This window comes from Gracilinanus agilis, chromosome 2 (genome assembly GCF_016433145.1).
Source record: "Gracilinanus agilis isolate LMUSP501 chromosome 2, AgileGrace, whole genome shotgun sequence".
In the NCBI taxonomy this organism is placed as follows: domain Eukaryota; kingdom Metazoa; phylum Chordata; class Mammalia; order Didelphimorphia; family Didelphidae; genus Gracilinanus; species Gracilinanus agilis.
Genome location: NC_058131.1, coordinates 89,742,484 through 89,764,801, shown reverse-complemented (window position 1 = coordinate 89,764,801; position 22,318 = coordinate 89,742,484). Strand labels below are relative to the sequence as shown.

General features: G+C 34.9%; 1 protein-coding gene across 1 annotated transcript in view; it reads right to left on the bottom strand.

Moving 5' to 3' along the window:
• MTA3 (metastasis associated 1 family member 3) overlaps positions 1-22,318 on the bottom strand; it is a 195,598-nt gene that overhangs the window by 9,891 nt on the left and 163,389 nt on the right. Inside the window, exons 12-16 of the mRNA XM_044659459.1 lie at positions 17,497-17,621; positions 16,164-16,315; positions 13,620-13,842; positions 6,023-6,109; positions 3,840-3,986 (exon numbers count right to left, since the gene is read on the bottom strand). Coding sequence (XP_044515394.1) covers positions 3,840-3,986; positions 6,023-6,109; positions 13,620-13,842; positions 16,164-16,315; positions 17,497-17,621 — 734 coding nt within the window. The remainder of the gene's footprint in view (positions 1-3,839; positions 3,987-6,022; positions 6,110-13,619; positions 13,843-16,163; positions 16,316-17,496; positions 17,622-22,318) is intronic.

Genomic DNA, 22,318 nt, shown 5'->3' with positions numbered 1-22,318 from the left:
GTTAGGAAGGCAGCACAAGTATGATTGAGGGCCAACATAAAAAAACCTGAGTAAGGTAAGAAGTGAGTAGAGAGAAGAGAGGACAGAGCTAAAATATACCTTAGATACATCAAAAGATGTAATAAAGACAATAGGAACCTGGTACATGGACTTAACTACATTTGATCACACATATCAAAAAATACATGAATTTCCTACATACAGAGCCCAAATATACACACATGTACTTTCATATGTAAATACCTCTTAGTGACATGCATCTCTAAACATGTATACATTCTATACGTTGCAACTTAAATGAAGCCATCATCTCACTAATGTGGACACTCTCTCCATGGGTGTGGATTACCACCTGTCATTTTCACCCTGTATGATTCTTTGTTTTTATCTTTTTCAGGAAGGATAGCCCCGGGAAGCCTTCCTTAATGGTTATTCCTATGTTATTATATAGTCTTCTCCCCACCCCCTACCCAGCCCAGCCCCGCCATCCTTACCTCCTATCTTAGTATCAATTCTAAGACAGGAAAGTAGCAAGGGCTAAGCAACTGGGATGAAATGACTTGCCCAGAGTCACAAAGTAGGAAGTGTCTGAGATCAGATTTGAAGCCAGGTCTTCCCAATTCCAGCCCTGGTGCTCAATCCTTCAATCCACTGTGCTTCCCAGCAGCCCCTATCCTATACTCTTGAGGAGTCACTGGACCATCTCCTTTTATTCAATATAGATTCTCATCATTCATTTTCTGAATTTAGATTGTCTCTTCGTTCATGCCTTGTTCCCTCTTTCTCACAAGAAAAAAAAAATCAAGTCAGTAATTCTAACTTGCCAATCAATAATACACATGTATACCTATCTGTATACCTGTCCTGTATCTTTCTGTTGCCCTTTAGATTACTGGTAATTTATTATTGTTCCCTTATTTTCAGAGAAGTCAGGTTTAGGGCTACCTTTGGAGTCAGAAAGACTGCAGTTTAAACTTGACACACACTAGCTATGTGGCCTTGTTCAAAACACTCTGTTACCTTTTCCATATCACTGCACAGAAGAAAGTATAAAATTATACTCTCAAAATAATACAGTGTAGTGAAAAGAGCACTGTTTCTGGAATTAGAACCCTAGCTTCAAAAACTGCCTCTGACAATACCTTTGTAATCCTGAATAAGTCATAAATTCCTTTGATCTTGGTTTCCCCAACTGTAAAATAAGGGGAAAGACTTCTGAGGTCCCTTTCAACTCTATATTTAGGTTTAAAAAAACCCCTTCTTTTCCTTTCCCAAAGAAATATGGTTTCTCTTATTCTCTGACTAGTTCCAAGAGAGTCACTACATATATTGTTCCACCAAGTGGCCTGGGCCTTGAACCCTGAATTTTTCTACTTAATACCTTTTTGACCTTAGGCAAGTCAATTAAACTTATTAATATTTAGTTTCCTCATCTACCATGAAAGAAGTAGGACTATTTGATCTGAAAGGTCCATTATAACTCATAGTTAGAGTAGCTTTTTATGTCCTTCTGGCAAAAATTGCTTTCTTCCTATGGAAAGTTATGCCATGGAGGAAAGGAAGTGCAAAAAGATTCCAGGCCAGAGAACGCATGAATAAATGGGGTTGGAGCAGGCAAGAAAAGTGGCAGGAGTTATGGAAATGAAACAGTACTGATCAGTTGGTACTTCTCTTTTCTGAATTTAGCTCATAGGCAGCTTTTCATAAAAATTGACAGTGGCTAAAGTTTAGTGCTACTCTAGATATGACCAGGAAACTTTTGTTTATGGAGATCAAATTACTGTCAAGAAATGAAGAGTGATTCCCCCAAAGGAACATCGGAAGATCCTATGAACCAGGGACCTCCATGTTTAGTCTCAGTCCTTTCCTTATTGTTCTTTTGTGTGAGTATTTGGGCTTCAGGAGAAGCCTGCCCATTCAGGTCTAGGTCCAAGGAGTAGTGTCTCAGTTATCTGTTCTTTGAGAATACACAAATTCTGTGTCAGGACCCTGTTTTGTGTGCCTGTATCTCTTTGTGAGTAGAAAGAGGGGACCAGGGAACTGGCTTTTAATTATTCACATAAAAAGAGGAAATGGCTGCTGCTGAAAACTGACCCCAGATTAGGCTGGTCTTTTCCAAGGAAGTAGCACCCCCTACCACTACTTTATTAACATAGCATTCAGGAAATATATACTCTTCCCTTAGGTAAAAGAACAGAGAAAGTATTAAGAGCCAGTAAGACTGGATGACTATAATACCTGAGAGGTGGGGGGAGATGCTAGGAATGGAACTAATAAAATATTCCTGCCAGATCTAAAGAAGGTGTCTTTTCTGTCCAAGCTAAAGGACACTGTTCTACTCATCAACTTCTGTACTTTTTATAGCAAAGACAACTGATAAATATTCTAGTGCTGTGGTTAGTACCTTTGTGGCTAGGATCACATTCCTCAAAGACAAAAAAGTATTCAGAAAGAAAGATGTGATTTTCTATAGCAAACAGCACAAAGGCTATATACTTCAAATTGCCTAATGATATGTGGACCCAAGACGCTGGAATTAAATTAAGAGGCTGAAGACAAGAAAGAATCAAATAAAAGTTAACTATACCAAGTATCTTCCTTAGACTTCAGTTGTACCAGCTGTAGGCATATTATAGCTGGGATCTTGATTAGTGTGGGAACAGTTAGCTGATGTTTTTGTGAGCAGGTAAATATTTCTGCAAAGGCCTGAAGGATGCAGCTCCAAGGGCTGAAAGATGGTCTGCATTCTCCAAAAACATTTATAACACAGCACTGGTGGTCAAAGATTTGTAATCAGTTTTCCTACCAACCTCTTCCAAATTTTCACTGCTAGTCATAACTATAACCATCAAAACTTTGCAGACAGGTGGAAGAAAAGCATTACCAAGGAAATCTTCGTCCTATGGGATTTCCTGTGTAACCTACTGTCATAGAGAGAGCTTAGAGCTCAACAAGGCATGAGTTGAGGAAACAGCTTTGTTCACAGAAACATGTGAAAATTTAAACAACCATGATAGCTGTATATTCAAAAAATTCTGAAATGTATAATGCATTTTCTGGCTGGTTTATTCCAGATATGTTTGCAACTCAAGCAAAAATTATAATTCAGTTCCAACTGAAGAAAGTCATTATAGTATAGGCAAATCCAACATAGGTATCATGATATTAAAGTTAATATACTATGATCCTGCCTTTCTATTTTTTCACTAGCTTAGTCTTTCATTTATTCAGTGCGATTTTACTGAGTGTTTATTGCAAGCAAAGCATGGCCTTTGATTCCAAGTATTCCCAGCTAGCTACCTTAGTGACCTGCAGCCCAGCCAAGTACTAAAAAAGCAGAGATTATAAGTGGAAAGGGCAAGCACTAACCACAAAGTGACCACTGTACAGTAAAAGGGCCCCTCTGAGGCCATTTGATGACTCAGATGCAATGCAAAATCATCACATTTGTTCAAGGAAATTGATTTGGGCAGTCAACCTTTTCCTTGGTTTTAAGAGCCAGGAAAAAGACATTCTCAGGCAGGAAAAGCAACCTCCTAAATACAGACTAAATATATCTGAATTTCAGATCACTTCTATTAGTTACCCATATTGGGACACTGATGAAAAAACGTCAAAGCTTTGTAGTGAACTGGAAGAATGTCACTGAATTAAATTTAATATAAAGTGGCAAGGGCAAATTCTCCATCTCATTGCAAGTATGGATGCTTGGCTAGAGTAACAGGGGGATGTCTGTTGGGAGCATATTTATAATTCATTTCTCAAGATGGTGACCCCAGCAAGGGAGAAAAAGTCTCAGCCTATTATAAATGTCTCCCTTTGGTGGTAGGCTTACATACCATCCAGGCCATTGTGATGGCTGTAGTTTCTCTTTCCCAGGATGCTCAGAGATGCATGGTTTGGGGTGGCAAGCATCCGTTTAGTAGATGGGCTCTGCAGGCTTGGCGTAGATCTTAGTACATTTGGTTTCTTTGCAGGATGGATCTCTGTTGACAAGAAATAAGGTTTTTCTCAACAAGGAACAAGTTATTAAAATACTTCCATGCATTCTAGATGCTGACTAGGTACATATCTCATTTTTTAATGATCTAAAAATCATTTCCTTATGAACCAGTGTATTTTTCAAGGCAGCACATAATGAATCAGCCTCAAGTGCTGGTTACCATGGTTCTACTTATCTAAAAAAGGGTTTGCTCTCCTCCTGAGCTCTAGATCTGAGCCCGTGTGGGGACTATATGCAAAAGCAGCCACTTGAGGTCTCTCAGAACATCTATCCTACTAAAGGAATGAACATGGCATCTGACTCCTCACTGGAAGCATGGCAAGGATGTTGCATTAGAAATCGGCAGATTTCTGGGAGATGACTCCTTGAAAAGTCTGACTAACACTATTTACTTTGTAGGTTTAAAATCAAACCTAGAACTATTTCCCCAAGTAATCTGGTCACCATTTTACATCTCCATCTGTAATTAGATTAAAACGAGGCAGACCTGAGGATCTGAAATGAGGGGAAACAGGAGGAGTGTAGGATCCAGGATAAATTGCGCCATATGAATTCTTACTCTGAAGGAGGAATAGGCATATTGCTGCCAATCAGGCATCCATAGACCCTTCCTCTTGAAGACAAAGGATGAAGAATTTCAGGGAGGGGTGTGCCTCTCAGAGCTAGTTGTTAACTACCACAGCCTTCTTTTGGAACCAACTAATCGGTCTCCTCTTTCCATTTGTTGTAAAATCACAACCCATCTTCAGCAATCAGGTACCAAAAGTGCCCCCTAAAAATGAAGGCTTGAGGCAATCCCTTAATTTGCTGTACCCTTTGGCATGTTTCTTCTGGGCCAACTACCTCTTGGCTCTCTGTCCCATGGAAATATTATGCCATTTGTAAGAGGGAGATTTTTAGAGCTAATTCTATTTACGCACATTACTCAAACTTGGCCCATGTCCATACAGTTACTTGGCCTAAAGGAGTCCCCCATTACACTCAGTGCAATGGAATATTCTGTTCCTTCAAAACTTCATAAAGGATGAGGGTAGGAACTCCTGAAAGAAAATAATGGAATCAAATCCTATAGTAGAGTATAATAGAAGCCCAGATTTATATATCCCTTTTAAGTGCGCCTTGCTTACAATAGGCACACAAGGTAGCAATGCAAGTTTCACCCCCATTTTACAAATGAAGAAACTGAGTCTCTAGAGGTTGTAATTTGCCCATGGTCCTAGAGTGTTAAGAACTAGAGCTCTAACTCTGGTCTTCTGACTCACAAATCCACACTGAAATCTGAATGCACTTTATAACAACTAACTAATCCAATACACCATGATGTCCATGTAACAATGGAAAGTGAACATCTTAAGAACTCTATTTTTCCCTGGCAGGACATCAAGTATAAAGAGAGCTGTTCTGAGCTGTGGAACTGTAGTTTGCTCTGATGATAACATTTCCAACAAAGGTGCTTGTCTTGATTTTGAGAAAGCTTGAGTGTCTTTAAAGCACATAGTAGGATTACTATATATTTTTTTGACAGAAGATTGAATGTTAATGTAGGTATGTGTTTCATTTTTATTAGAAAATGAAAAGCTAACAAACAATTCAAGCGTGCATATAATCTCATTTTTGTATTTAAGTATATTAATAACCATCATTATATAAATTATTCATCTAGAATTTTGCAAAGAAATCATGAGGTTACTGCCTAACAATCTTTTTATGGCAATACCACTCTTAATTATGACAGCATTAAAGTTTCTCCATGCAAATGGAACAAAGAGTTCTAATGACCCTTATGTTTGAGAGTTTTCAGAGTAAAAGCAGGAGAAAAAAACCCAATGTAAAGGACTGTTTTTTCAAGTGTAATTTCTAGCTGGAATTTCATAACCAAATAGAGGTCTGAATGGATCTAATTTAAATTATTTGGAAAGTATGTATGAGCTTTGAAGGGATTTTGCACAAAGAATTACTACATAGGCCTAACATGGAAAATAAATGTTTGTATATTTTTCTCAAAGACAAAATACCCACCTAAATAACCAATGATACATGCCAAAGGTTTTCTAGTGCTTTTGCTCTTTAGGGGACTTCCAGATACTTCTGAGTGTCTGTCTGCATCTGAGGAAAGAAATAAAACACAAACACTTCAGTAAGCTTCCTATTTTCTCCATCTACAAACACAGACATTTTGGAAATTAAAATATTAAGCAGAATAAGGTGATGAAGTGTGTCTCCCATCCCACCCTTGTTGATGAAAAATGGAAAACTTTCTAGTTAGTTTCTTTTTTGATTCCTCAATTCGATATGAACTTCCCACCCAAAGGCCCCAAAAAGAGAACTTTATAGATATGCCTTCACACATATGCCAAAATAACTTGTCCACTTGAGAAAAAAATATTCCATTTGTGAAAGCCCTTCCTTTTAGTCCACTGCATTACATATGAACAGTGACAACCTTTCTGTAGTTATTAGGAAGCTGAGATGAGTCACTGTAACTGAGAGATCTCTGAAAAGTAACATTGAGCCAATCTTACCGTGAGATGAATGTAGTGTTGCGTGGCAGATGAACAAGGCAATTGACAGGATTAAGACAAGAGAAAGGTCCCTTCCTGCTCCAGCCAGCTGCAGCAGGTTCAGAATGAGAAAGTCTTAACCTATTTTGGCATATCTGAATTCAGGAGATGATGCCCTCACTGGGACATTTGGTTTCACGGCTCATTTTTTACCCTGCTGTAGAATCCTACAATGTCATTACTTCTGAGACTTGAGTGGGTAAGTGCCTGTTTGTAGACAGAGGGTTTCATCTATCAGATATTAGAGAGATACTGTTGGTATGGATATTAGCTCATAAAAGTGCTCATAAGTCTACTTAAAATCCACTAGAAAATGTTTCAGGCAGGGAAAAACAAAGCACTCAGCCCAAGCAAACACAGGTGCTTTAATTAGCTGTCATGTGGATAGAAAATACTGGTAGCAGTGTATGGAAACCTTTCTTACCAGAAAAGTTATAGGGATAGAATGTTTGGGAATCCTAATAAATTGTATACTGAAAGAATTCTGATTTTAATTTTGGCTTTCCTTTGGGTTTTCTCAAATGGGACTGGCCTTGATTTTTTTTTTCCTAACACTTAACTTTAACCCATTCAATTCAACATTTATGCTACCTCCTCCCAATATCTGAAAAAATGTGTGCATTCCTGCATTTCTGTAGAAACAAGAAGCTTCCCTTTGTCTTCCCAGGAACTCCCCAAGGGAATCTTTCAGGACATAGCAACCTTGGGAGCTGAGAAACTGAAGTAGGATGTCCTTCACATTATAAAATATCTTCCAATATCTCGGTTTAATTATTTCAGATTGAAACTTAACATTTTCTGGGGGTTTCTCATCCTTTATTCTTCCTAAGTATTGCTCAAACACACATTTTTGAGTGGAAACAATGTATAGGTTCAGAGACAAATAACTTATGGAATACTTCTTAAAAGGCTTTCAAAATGTGTAACATATATTATCACATTTGATTCTCACAACCTTGTGAGTTAATTGCTATTGATATTTTTCTTACTTTAGATTTGAGGAAACTGAGGCTGAGGAAGGATGAATGACTTGCCCAAGGTCAAATGGCTTGTTTTGGAGGCAGGATTTGAACCTGAGTCTTTCTGCCAGTCTAACACTGTCATTCTGGCACTTAAGAGTAGCAGAGACGTGGGCATGCATGGCTCATGAAATGTTTGTATGCATAATAATCATTTTTTAATTATTCATGTAACCAATGGGAACATTTTGTGATTTAATTTCTTTGTTTTCCATATATCTTATTCCTTATTTCTGTTTGAGAAAATATTTTATTTGGGAATTTTATAAATAGATACATATTAATGAGGATTCAGGGAGAAATGCATTTTTAGTCCATCTTTAGGTAACTGCTTAGTGCTTTGCAAGGCCTAAAAGGAAGCTCTTAAAAAACAAACACCCTAGTGCCATCAAATTACTGAGAAGTTAATATGTTAGGATATTTCTTTCTAAATGTTACTAGGCCTTAAAATTTAGTCACACTTGAAATGTGTAAGAGGACAATTATTTCTGGAGATAAGCACCATAATTTCAATTATTTTTAGATAAAGATTGTCACTGTGCTCATATCATTGGTTTAATTTATTTTGCCTTCTATCCTAAACAAAAACACCAGGTGCCATATTCTGAATGTCAGACTTAGATTGTTTAAACAAAAGTAATCTTTCTATAGATAATATTTTGGAGATCATGCCATACTACTATGGAACTATAGATAATTACATATTTTTAAGCCTACATATAAAACTTCACTTGTCAAACTTTTGTTAGGCAGAAGTGCATCAAATTTTCCCCTGCTTTTATTATTACTTGTTAGAGTTAGCCTCACTGTTCAAAGCTAAAGGATGAAGGAGCATTGATTTTCATATAGAGGAAGCTCTGAAGGTAAAGACAGGCAAGTAAATCAAGAAACTCACTGTGAGAGAACAGTCAACAAACTCGTGTGGATATGATCAAATCACTCAAAAAAATCATTTTGGTTTATAATAATTTGCTCATAATTTTTATCTAGTTAGCAAATGGTGATGGTTGTAGTAATATTTTCTGTTATAGATTTCCTTTGTGATATTAAAGCGAGAAGACCTTCATTGTACTTTGACATGAGTTCAAGTCCAACTAACAATAACTACTGAGGTAACTTTTGGCCAACCCATTCAATCTTTCTCAGCTTCCTTTTCTGTAAAATTAAAAAGATAATACTTACACTACCTACAGAAGAAAGAAGTACACTATGATTTTTTGAGTGCTACATAAACCTAAGTTTTCATTTTATAGGGAAATTGAAATCAAGGTGCTTAGTCCTAGGGTCACTAATTGAGAGAAAAAGAATTTTATAGCTATAGAAGCACTTGAAAAAGTACCTTCCACGGACTGGTTTATATACATTATAGAAATTAAGGAAAAACAAATATTTCTGATTAGATGATGTAAGCCATGAAAACCAATATATTGAGCATGAACTTTCTGAAAAGTCTGGGAAAGTGAAACTACTATAGATTCAAATTTAGACATAAGAGGAAGCAAATTAAAATAAGAAAATCTCATATTCTAAATAAAGCTTCATTCTATAAGTTAAAAAAATTTCATTTTGCTTAAGAGATAGAACCATATCTATGATTATGTCAAATTCACTGACATTTAATATCAATACAAATTTACTTAGTACCTAACTTTAAAGCAAATTGTCAACAATAAAACGAGACAACCAAAGAATACATTGTACTTGTCTTTGGGATTGTTACATTGTTAAGCATCCAGGATATGAAAGCTAAAAAGAATTTACTTATGACATCATCTAAGTTACATGTTTCTCATTTTACCAATAAGAAAAGTCAAAGCCTTGGTCACATAGTTCTTAGGTGACATAAAAATTGAAACTCAGGTCTTTTGAGTCTTTTCTTTCCATTGCATTATTTTTCTCCCCAGAAAAATTGGAGTAAAAATTGAATCACATTTATTAAAAAAAATTTCAAATAATTCTGGTCATTTATAATGTCTGGGCCCTATAACAAATGTAAGTATTTACTTCAGTTGATTAAACCAAAATTCATTAGCAACACCATATGGGGTTTCCCATAAAGGTCTAATAAGACAGTGGTCTATCATTACATTTGGGAAATTCACACTTCCAATTCCATCGGTAGTAAAATATATCTGAGAAAAAAATTTGATAAATCACTATTAAAATTAACACTACTCAGTTATTTGTCTATATGCTAAAATGTAGCTATTTTTAAAATCCCTGCAAAGTAGATTATTTGAAACAGAACACACTAGGTTTAAGTTTATATGAAAAAAAAAAAGGAAAAAAAAACAAGAGTATGTGAAGGAAAAATCTTATAAATTTTGAAAAATCCCAATTTTTTTGTGGTTATTGTCAAATTTCAATTCCAATCCTTCCTGGATCAGATATGTGATGATGGGCAAGTCATTTTTACCTAATAGAACCTCAGGTTCCTCACATATAAAATGATGATAATAAAATTTGCATTATACTTCATAAGTTTCTGTGGGGGAAAATACTTTTTAAACTATAAGATGCTAAATAAATGTGACTTACTAATTCTATTATTACTTAAGCAAAACTTTTCATTTCCAGTTTTTTGGGCTTAACATTTCATAGAGCCCTAGTCAATAAGGAGTTTTTAGAAAGGTCAAGAAAGAATGATACATTCCTTGGGAAACTATTTAGAAATCTGGCATGTAAAAAAGGAGTATCAGGATTTATTTTTCTCAATAAGGACAGATTAGCTCCTTGACAGAATTAAACTAGGTTGGAGTGCCTCACTATTCTATCTCTCAACATAAAACACTGCTAGGAGTCAACTCTTGTGTAATTTTAAAAAATTCATAGTCTTCTTTAACATCTGTAGGCCTATTATCCTGAAATACGAGAAGCAAGTAACAACAATGATACTTGCATTTATATAGCACTTCACATATACTAGTATCTGATCCTGAAAATAATGCTCAAAATAATTATCCTTATTTTATACAGCTGAAGGAATCAAAATTTAAACAGATGATTGTGTATGCCAGGGGGCAGCTGGGTGGCTCAGTGGATTGAGAGCCATGTCTGGAGACAGGAGGTCCTGGGTTCAAATATGACCTCAGACACTTCCCAGCTGTGTGACCCTGGGCAAGTCACTTAACCCCCACTGCCTAGTCCTTACCACTCTTCTGCCTTGGAGCCAGAATATTGACTTCAAGATGGAAGGTAAAGGTTTGAAAAAAAAAAAAAGGGGGGGGGGGCCCGGGGGTGTGTGCGCAGTATGCCAGTCAAATCATACTAAATTTCCTTCCCAACTTCCTTGAGGGTCAAGGTGGTTGTAGTAATTAGCCATGCCTTTGAAAAGTTGTTAAATCCTTTGATTAACCTCAACAATCCCAATTGCAACATGTTTTCCAAAATTGAGGAAATAAGATAGAATTTAATCTCTCAGTCTCAATATTGGTGGTGGATTTCATCAAGGATAATCTGGTTCTTCACCTTATCAATGGTGTTGATCCACCTTAAGGGTTATAGTGATCTGGGCACTGATGATATCCTGTCTTGTTATTTAATGTTTAAAAGTAATATTTATAAGACCATTCAAAAACAAAAATGTGGCAGGTCTACACTAATGTAGTCCTGTCCCCCATACTTTTAAAAGGAATTTAGAACTTGATAATATGTGTCATGTCCTATCTACAAACATCCTGAAATAGATACAAGAAAATAAACCCAAAACTCATTCGTATTTCCATGTATTTTCAGCTCCAAAAAAAAAAAAAAAATCTTTTCCTACTTTAAGTGTGACTACATATGCCACAGCTTACCTTCACCTGTTCCAGTGTACCACTGCCCTTACCTCACTATTAAGCATTAATGGTGGTGCCAAGGTAATAGCCATGGTGGAGAGGTGAAGGAGGTAAAATTATCAAATACATAAACTTCAATTTTCATTTGGAAAACAAAAGTCAAAATGATGTGTCAAGATAGTGACTACTTCTTAACAACAATCAGATATTTTCCCAACATAAAAAAAAAACCAGAGAATTGTGTTCTCCTCAAAGTACATCCAAATTTAAATTGACTGCATTAATCAGAATGCTTCAATGATCATTTCATTCATGATTTCTAGCTCCTACTCAATCAAATAACAAATATGCCTTGCTGCTTGTCAGCATTCTAAATGAATGCCCCCAAAAAGGAATTGAGGAATCAGGGGAACTGTTATTATGGTTGCAACCAAATAATCAGAAAAGCTAAAAGGATACAAATTATAACCAATAAGGTGCTAGGAAAAGATAGTCTATCAAAAACTTGTCTGCATAAAGAATTACCGACTCCTGAAAAATTAAAATAGAAAGCCTCAGAGAATGAGTCAACCTTTTGAAAGAATTACATTCTAAATGTAGTATTCTCCCAGAAGTTGATAAATATTAATGATTAAAAAATATAAGGCAATGTGCTTTTTGAACCTCACTAAAATGAATGGCAAGGTTTTATTTAAATGGCAATCCACTTCATTTTTTAAAATCAAATTCAGGTAAATTAAATCTTGACTCCTTTGGCAAAAAGGCAGTTTAATTGAGAAAAATGAAACATTGAAACAACAACAAAATTAAAGCCAGCGTACAATTTAACAGCTAAATTTGTAGGAGAATCACAGGAAATATAAGTTTCCTCAATAGCTAACTTTAATCTTTGTGGTTTCTTCCCCAGTTATAGAAACAAAGATGAACCTGGGTCATTGGGTCTCTGATAATCTTTAAAAAAGAAAGAAAGAAAGAAAGAAACTCATTTGTTTTCTCTCCCAACAACTTCCCTTTCCAAATTCATTTTTTCAAAGTTTAGATTACATATAAAGCTCTGCCTTTCAAAGCAGATGAACTGAAGGGTTAAACCCAAAGATGTCTTTCCCTATTTCTTAAAAAAAGAAGAAATCTTTGGCTCAAATTAAATATATAAGACAGAAGAAGTGTCAATAAGGAACAATATAGGTGCAGTTATCAATGTTGATTTAAGCCTGTTTTGAATTTTGCCCCCTCTTCCCCAAATCCTGGGACTTTCCTAAGAGATCTGTATTTATTATGTTACTTGTAGGGGGTATCTTTTACTCTTTCAGAGAACTTTTACCTGTATGTCTCAAAATTGTACAATTTTATGAGAAATTTGTATTTAGGAAAGAAAATGCATTTCAGATAGTCTCTGTCTTTTCAACCTCAGAATGAATTCATGCTATCTTTCCAAACCTGGGCAAGTGTCTGGTTGCTAAAGTAGTGATGGATAATCTCCTTGAAGACAACGTAAATTCATAACCCCAATTTCAAGTGCTATGTGTAGAAAATGATAGCCATACAATCATGTAAAGAATACATGGAAATATATGATTCAATGACATGTATATGCAATGGAAAAATGTTGAACACAGGAAAATAAAAGTCTAATACTACATCTAGAGTTTAGTTTTAGAGAGTCTTCTCAGAATGTTCATCCAAAATAATTCAAAGTTCTATAAACATATATACATTTATAGTCTCACAGAAAAACAGTGAGACAATTATTCAGTAATGCTGGGCAATAATAGTTGCAAATGCTAAGGGGAAAATTAAGAGGTGGCAAAGAGACAAAAAACACTAAATGTTAAATAAGACTTTATGAAACCACACTATTAACTTATTCAAATAAGATTTTGTATTGTACTGATATATCTTAGAATATATTAAAAGCCCCACAATAGCTCAGGGCCAATTCATGGCACTTGCCTTATAGGGTAAAAGTGCCTCTTAACAGGACTTTTTGAAAAGGATACAAAATAGACCAAGTTTTTACTGAACTCTATAGAACTTTGCTACTGTAAAGAGGTTCTAGTGTATTTCATTAAGCTGCTCAGTTAAAACTAGAATAGACAAAAAAAAATTAAAAAAAATTAAACCAAATAAAGGCTGTAGACAAGAAATGATGTTTATTGCAAACAAACAAAAAACCAAAAGGAAAACAAAAACAAACAAAAAAAACAGAAAAATGATCAGAAGCACAGCACATATAGTTAAGAATTTAAAAGCATCTTACATTCTGCCCTAATGGCAGCACAATTAATAGGGACAAAGGGTCGTCTTGCTGCCTGCCGCAGCCGGAGGGTATTTTTGCAGACCTGGCGAGCAAGTTTGGTCAAACATGTAGTATGGAGGAAGAAAGCTTGGCGGGTCTTCACTGATGACTTTGGACTTCCAGTGTTACGGACTGGCATTCCCTGTGTGGCTTGACGTGACATGTGACCTCTAACACGGGGATCCTACAAAAATCAAAAACCAAAATTACCTAAAGTAATAAAATCCAACATGGTTGAAAAATGTGTAAACAGATGCATCTTGATGCATTCACTAAGATGTGGAGATGATGCAACAGCCTGTCCCTAAAATTAAGTGTGGGGCAAGATTACCACATGGATCTTATGTGTTTATAATTCTCAAGATGCCAAAAGCTGAAGTAGAAAAAACAAAAATAAATTGAGGACTCGCTTAGAGGGCTAATCTCATCTTATCAACTTTAGTGTTGGGGAATCCCTGCGGCAGAAACAGAAGAAAATATTTTCTTTACTAGTAGACATAGGGTCTAATATAGTTTGACATTTTCAATCTAAGAGAATTCAGTCACAGTGACATTTCAATTACTCATGCCACAAGATTAAGGTCCTGTCATTTTGTACTTTTTTTCAAAGAGCCAGGACAATCTGAAAAAGGAGATTTGGCAAGAGTAAAACAAGATGGATAAAAGGATGTTATTGTACATTCATCTTGTTACTCTGGTACTTCTAATTTCTCAAGAGCAGTTAATGGCTTCTTCATAAGAATGTGTTTTCCAAATAAACCACTTTTGTACTATGTTTCATCTGCATCTTGCTATACTTCAAGGAACCATATTTTATGATATGCTCCTTATCAACAAAGCTATAATTCTGTGATTCCTTAACTTTGTGGTCTTTATGAATTCTTGTAACTGAAAAAATATCACCTAGCAGCCAACCATCTGGTGATGAGCCTTGGGGAACTAAGCTAGGATGATCTCCAGATGACTGACTGATACATAATCTTCAGAGGCCAATATGTGAAATCTTTCAAGCTTGGTAGGATTTGATAGAACTTGTCTTCTGCTGGCATAGCACAAGAGAACAGAGGGTTACTCTGTGCCATGGGGAGATCCTAAAAGGCTTTAGTGAAAAATAATTACCATTATATACATAATGGAAATATTTCAGGCATCGTGACAAAACAAATCTTCATTAGGCAAATATCATAGACTAAAAAAAAAGTATGGCTAACACTTCACTCATTCTATAGGCAGAATTTCAGTGCTTTTGGTAGTTGAAGGATTTGTGCAAAGTGTGACCCTACCATTTTCAATAATGTCTAATTTGGTAATCAATAAATGCAATTAACGTTTTAAAGATGTTAAAATGTTATACTAAACTTTATGCTTATATATCACCACCCATTTGTGACCAAAACATTGCACCCTGACCTACATCCTTATTACTATATGGAAACCTCTTTCTGAATGAACTTATAAACATTAAATCCTTTTGTAAAGTACAACTTCTTCTTTGACCTCAGAATTTATCCTTGAGGAGCAGAGATATGCACTCTGTCTTCAGCTTTAGATACAACAAACTTGGCAGTCTCTCTAAATCATTCCTCCATCTCATTGTCCTCATCCTAGCCCTTAAGACAGGCACTTACTTTTTGTGAGTTCATTATCTCTTTCAGTGGCACTGTTACTCATCCAATTTTCTAGTTTCAAAACAATGGGAATTATTTTTCTCTTCCTTCTACTATACTTGCAAATCTCATCAGTTAACAGGCCTTACTGACATTAACTCTGCAATAATTGCTGCATCCATCCAGTCTTCCCCGACACCCTCATGAGTACTTGGACAACCTACTACAAGAATCTCTTAACAGATATTCTAGACTCCACTTCCCACTGTATAGTACAAATATGATAGGTCACTGATCTGCTTCAAAATTTGCCTACTACCCAGAAAGAAGAATTCCAACTCCTTTGCTTGCTATTCAAGGTTCTCTATAAACCCGTGCCACCCTACATAATTCAAGTCTTAATTCATACTGCTATTCCTTACATTCCAACCAAGGACATGCCTTCCCTAAACATGTTTTTTGCTTTTCCAATTCCTGGAATATCTACTCTTGTCCTCTTTGTCAGTTAAATTCCCATCCATCCTTTAAAAACCTAACTCAAATGCCACTTTCTCCATGAAATCTTTTCATCAATGTGCTGATAACATTGCCCTGTGGCATACCACATGGCATTCTATTTTGTGCTTCTCTAAGGCATTAATTATGTATCATAGTAATCTCTATGTATGCCTGATTTCCCTTCTAGACTGGACTATGTGTTATCTCATTTTATTAACTATCCTTGACACTAACATAATGTTTCACACACAATGTGTTTAACAGATATTTATGGAATAATTTTTAAGCTTAATTCTTTGTTTACCAAGAGAGACGGAGACACTGAGAAATATTCATTAAGTAAAAAATACCCAAAACAAACAAACAAAAAAACCACCAATAAAGTCTAGTGTATACATACCTCTGTTGTTGGGGTGGGGGACAGCTTCTCTTCTTCTGTTTGTGTTGGCATTTTCAGGCCACCATATTTTTTCCAATACAGCCAACAGGTTGCACATAATCTACACTGCATGTTCGGTGGCCCCCAAGAATACCATTGGTGAGACTGCGTGGCTAAGAATAAGAAAATAATGTAGCTAAATTTCTAGCCAACATCAGTAAAAATACTCTAGGGTAGAATTCCAAAGAGGCCTTTTGTTGTGTTCTTTTTCCTACTTTTTTCTTCCTCTCATTTTACAACCAATTAAAAAGAATAACTTCTATATAAACACATATACTCACTTTAATAAAAGAACACAAAACCAATTTCTATAACATGTACAGTATATACTATTGTGCCTTTTCTAAAAAGATTAATTATAGAAATTTAATCATAGAAAACGCTTGACAATCATGCTGATTAAACAATGAAACTTTAAAAAGATAGTCAATTATATTATCTGTTACCTACAAGAAGAGAAGGAAGAATAGCACAGATAAGGCAAAAATCACAGTCATTATCATACTTAATTTAAATATGGATGTGACTTATGTCTTTGGAAACGACAACTCAAAACTGTAAAAGCATTTTGTGAAAACTTAAAATGAGGAAATCACCTTTTTAAGGTTTAATTCTGCCTGCTACCTAACAATGTTGGAAATTGAAGTTATTTTTTTCTTTTTCTTTTAGGTATATTCAGCATATTTATTCTACTAATTTAACCATCTATTGTTCATAACATTTTTTCTTGGACCAGAGCTGAACCTGAACCTAAGCACAATATCTTTAAATCAATTCAAATACCTTTCAATCATTCTTAAGCCTCAAAACATTAAGAGCAAAACACTGTTTTCTTCTTTCTGATATTTCTAGAAATTTGGCTGCGATTAACTGCAGATCCCACCAAAAAGTTTCCAAAAATCTATCATCTTGAAATAAATCCCACAAACACCCCTAGAAAAAAATATCTGCCATGTTATGGAAGGTTCCCAATAAGGCTGAATTTTGACAGACAACCTCTCCCAAAAATAAATTATAGCTCACACAGGAGTCAATGAAAGTTAAACCATAAGAATTCCAGTGTCTATTTGGTATTGATCTATCAAATTTTCTTAGGCTGAAGTGCAAGCAGAAATATATTATCTGTGCAACTCAGTTTCTTTGAGTTGTCTCTGAGCTGATTTAAATGCCACCAGAGCAGTGTGGGTCTCATTCATACCTTATGCACTCCACTTTCTGTTCCAAGTAAAGTACAGAGTGACCTATGCTTTCCTACTAATCGTGAACTTAACAAAGAAGTCCCTTCAGTACTCACTGTAGCAGCTCTCACAGGCCCGTCCTATCAGTGCATTCTGAGGTTGATATGGGGTTCCCACAGCTCCATTCACAGTGTTGGGTTTGCCATTGCTGCCAGATATTTGGTTGGGATTTGGTTTGTTGCTTTAAATAAAATTTAAAGTGATGAAAAATTATTTCTGCAATACTTTCTTCCAATAGCTTTAGTTATTTATATAGTTCTCCCTTTACATAAATTCACACTACACAAAGAATTCTAAAAGAAATCTCCATTCCAAAAATTGTCTATGTTAACTTTACTGTATAATAATACTGTGCCTTCTATCTCTACTTTAGCCGCTCTGCTCAGGGTTCCTGGCCCTCCCAAACTTCTTCAAAATAATAAAAAAAATAAAAATAAAAAAAATCCCTCCAAGTGAAGGCAAAAGAAGGGACATACAAAGAGATCACCACCACCTTTGGGCCTGCCTTAAGACCTCAGGTGCTGAGAGAGAAGACTTTCATCTAGTTCCACCCATCCGCCCATGTGTTGGTCGTACATGTTTGGTTTCTATCTTTTTGCACTTGGGTACCATTTATCTGTCCCTGACCCCAGCTGTCTCCCATCTTCTCCTATCTAGGTCCACGTCTAGCCCCCCAGGTATCTCTCCTCCCTGAGAATTCTTCGTTCAGCTCTCATTTCTCTGTACCTGGTTGACCCTATGTGTGCATTAAAGAAACATCAAAAGCACAAACCCCCTTCCTGCCTCCCTTCTTTGCCTCCCCACAAATTTGCATTATGTAAAAATCACTTTACTTAGAACATGAGAACTGTCTGTGGTTGATTTAATACTTTATGCTATATTTAAAACACTAACAAGTATCCAAAAAAATTACAATGTGGTATATATCAAAAGATGAATCTGACATAATCAAAGAACTGAATGGAAAAGGAACTACTACCAAAAACTCAAAAGATAAGAAAAAACTCAACTAAAAGATTTTGATACTAGACACCTGAACAACTTTGCTCAAGATAAATTGATAAAAACTCCAATAAGCCCTGTAAAACCCTAAACATCTTCCTTTTTGATTTTGTGAAAGCCCACTCACTCTGCCTTCCCACTATCTCCTTGAATGTCCAACCCATAAATTTGGTTCCTCAGTGAGAGGATCAAAATTTCACTTATAAGGTAAATTTAAAGGAATTTAAATTTTTAGGCTGGTTGAAAGAACTGCTTTTACTTCTCTCATTGATTTTCTTGTGATTTCTAAATAAATCCTTTAACTACTATGTTCTTCCTTTACAAATTAGAGCAATGTGCCTTGAAACAAAAAACTAAGATAAATTTTAATAAGAAAATGAATTCAAACAGGTTCTTATTTGGACTGTTTTCGTAGTATTGTATTTTTTAGCTGACAAATATACAAAGGGAAATTGGTGATTTAGCAGTTTGGTCTGAAAGAACTGACATGTGGTAATTACTTTTCTGATTAAAATATATATAATATATGGTAGGAAATGGTTACCCCCTCTAAAGTTATTTTGACTGATGTGCTAGAAAATATTTTCTTGAAAAATGTTATGGGTTGAATAAAATTTAATAAAATTAGACATATTTTGGATATATTTCAGTAAAAAATGATGGAAAAGTACAATATCCATTTTGCAACTTACTATGGGACCCTACTTGGATTTAATAAAAGTAATGATGATTTGAAACAAGAACAGAATGCTGAAGAATGAAGAGTTGTTTAAATTCCTTGTCAAGGATCTATTATTCAACTTGAAGTGCAAGGATATAAAAAATAACTTACAGCTGAAATAAATTAACCATTTTTCACAAGTTCTAAAAAACAAATAAGAGTTTGTTCTACAAGAGATATTATACAGATTTGGAAAAGCAATTTAATATTAAAAATTGTTCAGGGAAGATTCTATATCTTATCATCTCTTTGTAATTACATATTAATGAGATCAACATAGAAACATACATCTATACAAATGTGTGTCTCTCTGTGTGTAGACACACATGCACACAATATATGCTTCATTTAACTTCAAAGAAAATACAGAATAGTAAATAATAATCTGTCATGGATTCCCAAAAATCTTCCCCTAAAGTCAGAACTTCAGGATAATTGCAAAGCAATATATAAAGACTCACAAAATTCATGTAGACACCAAATTATATGTATTTTCTTTTGGGTAGAGACAAAACTGTTTTTTGTGAAAAGTATTAAGAAGAACCTTGATTATTTCCCCAAACATCTTACATAATCATAAGGTTTACATGGGGCCTGATTAATAAGAAAGGTGTAAGATTCATGAATCACAGCAGCATCTTAATCACAAGATATAGTATAAAATATAAATATAAGCAAAAGTTGAATTGTGGAAAAAATATCACATTATATCTTTGAATGGAAATATTAGATTTGTAAACCTGTATTCAGAATAAAGCCAGTGTTATTAGCCTTGATGAAAAGGTTACTATGAAAGATCATAATTTATTCTTTATGAGGCCACATATTCAAAAAAGTAGGTATTAAATAATATATCTAAATTCAATTACCAAAGGCCTCAGAACACTACAAAACGAAAACAAATATAGCACTCAGTTCACAAAACAATAGTCTATGAGACTATGCCATACATTTTTCTTTTGTTTCTCCCAAAGTATCCTGAATAGAACACAAATACACACTGAATGTATTAACTAAACAAGCAAACTTAAGAAAGTCCCAGAATACCTTAAAATATAAAACATTTTGAGATGGGAACAAGTCTTAACTACAAAGTTAAAAATATTAATTTCTATTTCGTGGGACAGCACTATAAAATAGAAATATACTAGTGTAAAGGGAATTAACCAGAGATCAACACCAAAGTGAAATGAAGTAGAAAGATTTCATTAGTTAATTATTTTTTCTCGTGACAATAATTAGTTAACAATCAACAAGCATTTATTAAGTGCCCATTATGTGGCAGAAATTTTTGTCTTATCTGCTTTTATTAAGCCTCATTCCCTAAGAAAGAACAGAGGCTAATATATAGAAATATAGAGGCAAGTATTAGGAGTTCAGCCATTAGTTAAAACAAGATGGATGGGTTTTATTAGATTCTTCTCTTAAGTCTTGAGAATGGGAGTTTGTAACATCAGTTATCATAGGGAACAAAGAAAATGAGGAAAAAGCCAAATATGAAGGATGAAGATGATTTTATAGTTAACGGCAGGGTGTAGTGCCATATCTGTGCTTCTTCCTCTACTGTGTAACACTTATGAATGTACAAAGGGCAGAATGGTCTCTCTTCTAGAGGAAGAAAGTGAAAGGGCTACATATCTCCTCTTTAGGTCACCAAGAAATTACTTTAAAGAAAGGAAGTTAGGTTTCAAGAAGGAATCAAAGAAAAAAAGATGTAAAAAGTTAAAGGGAATTCTCCTTTGAATCAGGAGGTGGAAGGATGAAAACATGATAGGAATACTAAATGCATGAAACTCATTTTGTAGGTCAGAGAATGGTATTGTCTCTGGAATAAATAACAATGACATTTATGTAGTGCTTTAACATTGGCAGGTGTTTTACATTGTCTTAATTGAAGGAGCTTCTTGGGCTCCAAGAAAGGATATGCCATCAGCTGTGAGGCAATCTAGTAATCTCCCCTAATAGAGCGATTTTTAAAAGAATACTAAGGTGACTAATTACTGATCTGACAAACATAACAGAAATTATTATCATATTCTCAGAGCATGTATTCAGAACAAACAGCAAGATTCTGAAAATTAGCAAACCACATTATCTTTGCACACTTCTGGTGGCTTTTATGAGGACAAAATGATATTGCCAAAGGAAACCTAAAAAGCACTGCTATGGATTATGGCATCCTGAGCAAAAAACTGAAGACCCTGGAGGCACAGACACTATTTTCATTATTCTTGTCAAATGAAGGTAGAGGGCTCAAGAGAAAAAAAACAGACTTTTGGAAAAGAACCACTACTAAAAATACAGCATCTGATAACAGAATTGAAATTGTATTTGTCACACTCTTGGCTATGGCCTCATAATAAGGGTCAGGAAAAATATAATTACCTAGAATCTTGTGAATTAATCAGGATTAATAGAAGGATTTAAAATTGAACTAGAGAGAAAGGGAGAAAACTAACCACCTAGATCTGACAAACTAGTTACCAAAAAGAGTATTAAGTACAACATATCCAAATATACAAATGATAGCAATAAAAAAATTCATTCATATTTTATACACAGTTTATATACATTTATAGATACACGTAAGTATGCATGTGTGTATCTACATATACATACACACATATATATGTACACACACACACACACAAAATGGGGTGAGCTAGAAAATGTTAACATGGAGAAATAAATTTGACCTTCCAAGTACCAGTATGTGAGGTGGAATATATAATCAACTGAAAACAGAAGAGATAAAAAGAGCTAGGAGGAATAAATAGAACTGTATATTATTAAGAAATCCATGTGGCTGAGGAGAGAAAATAGTGGACAATATCTGATTAAGAAATGATGGAAGGAAAAAGAGAAGTGATAGGGTTAAGGGTTTATTCAGCACCTAGCAGTATCTGGCACATAACAGGCACTTAAAAAAGCTTATTACCTGCTCATTTCATTTTTACTGCAGATCACCTGGATAGAAGGAAGAATTAGAGAAACAGGTCACAAATGTGTTATGGAAGCATGTTAGAGTTCTGGAGTACTTCAATTTTCTAGTTTTTGTTGAAGGTCCAGCTTGTCAAAAGAAGAGCAGTTGTTACATTTGTGACTTGATTTAATGACAACGTAATTCTTCAAAAGAAGAAGCTAATGATGTATGT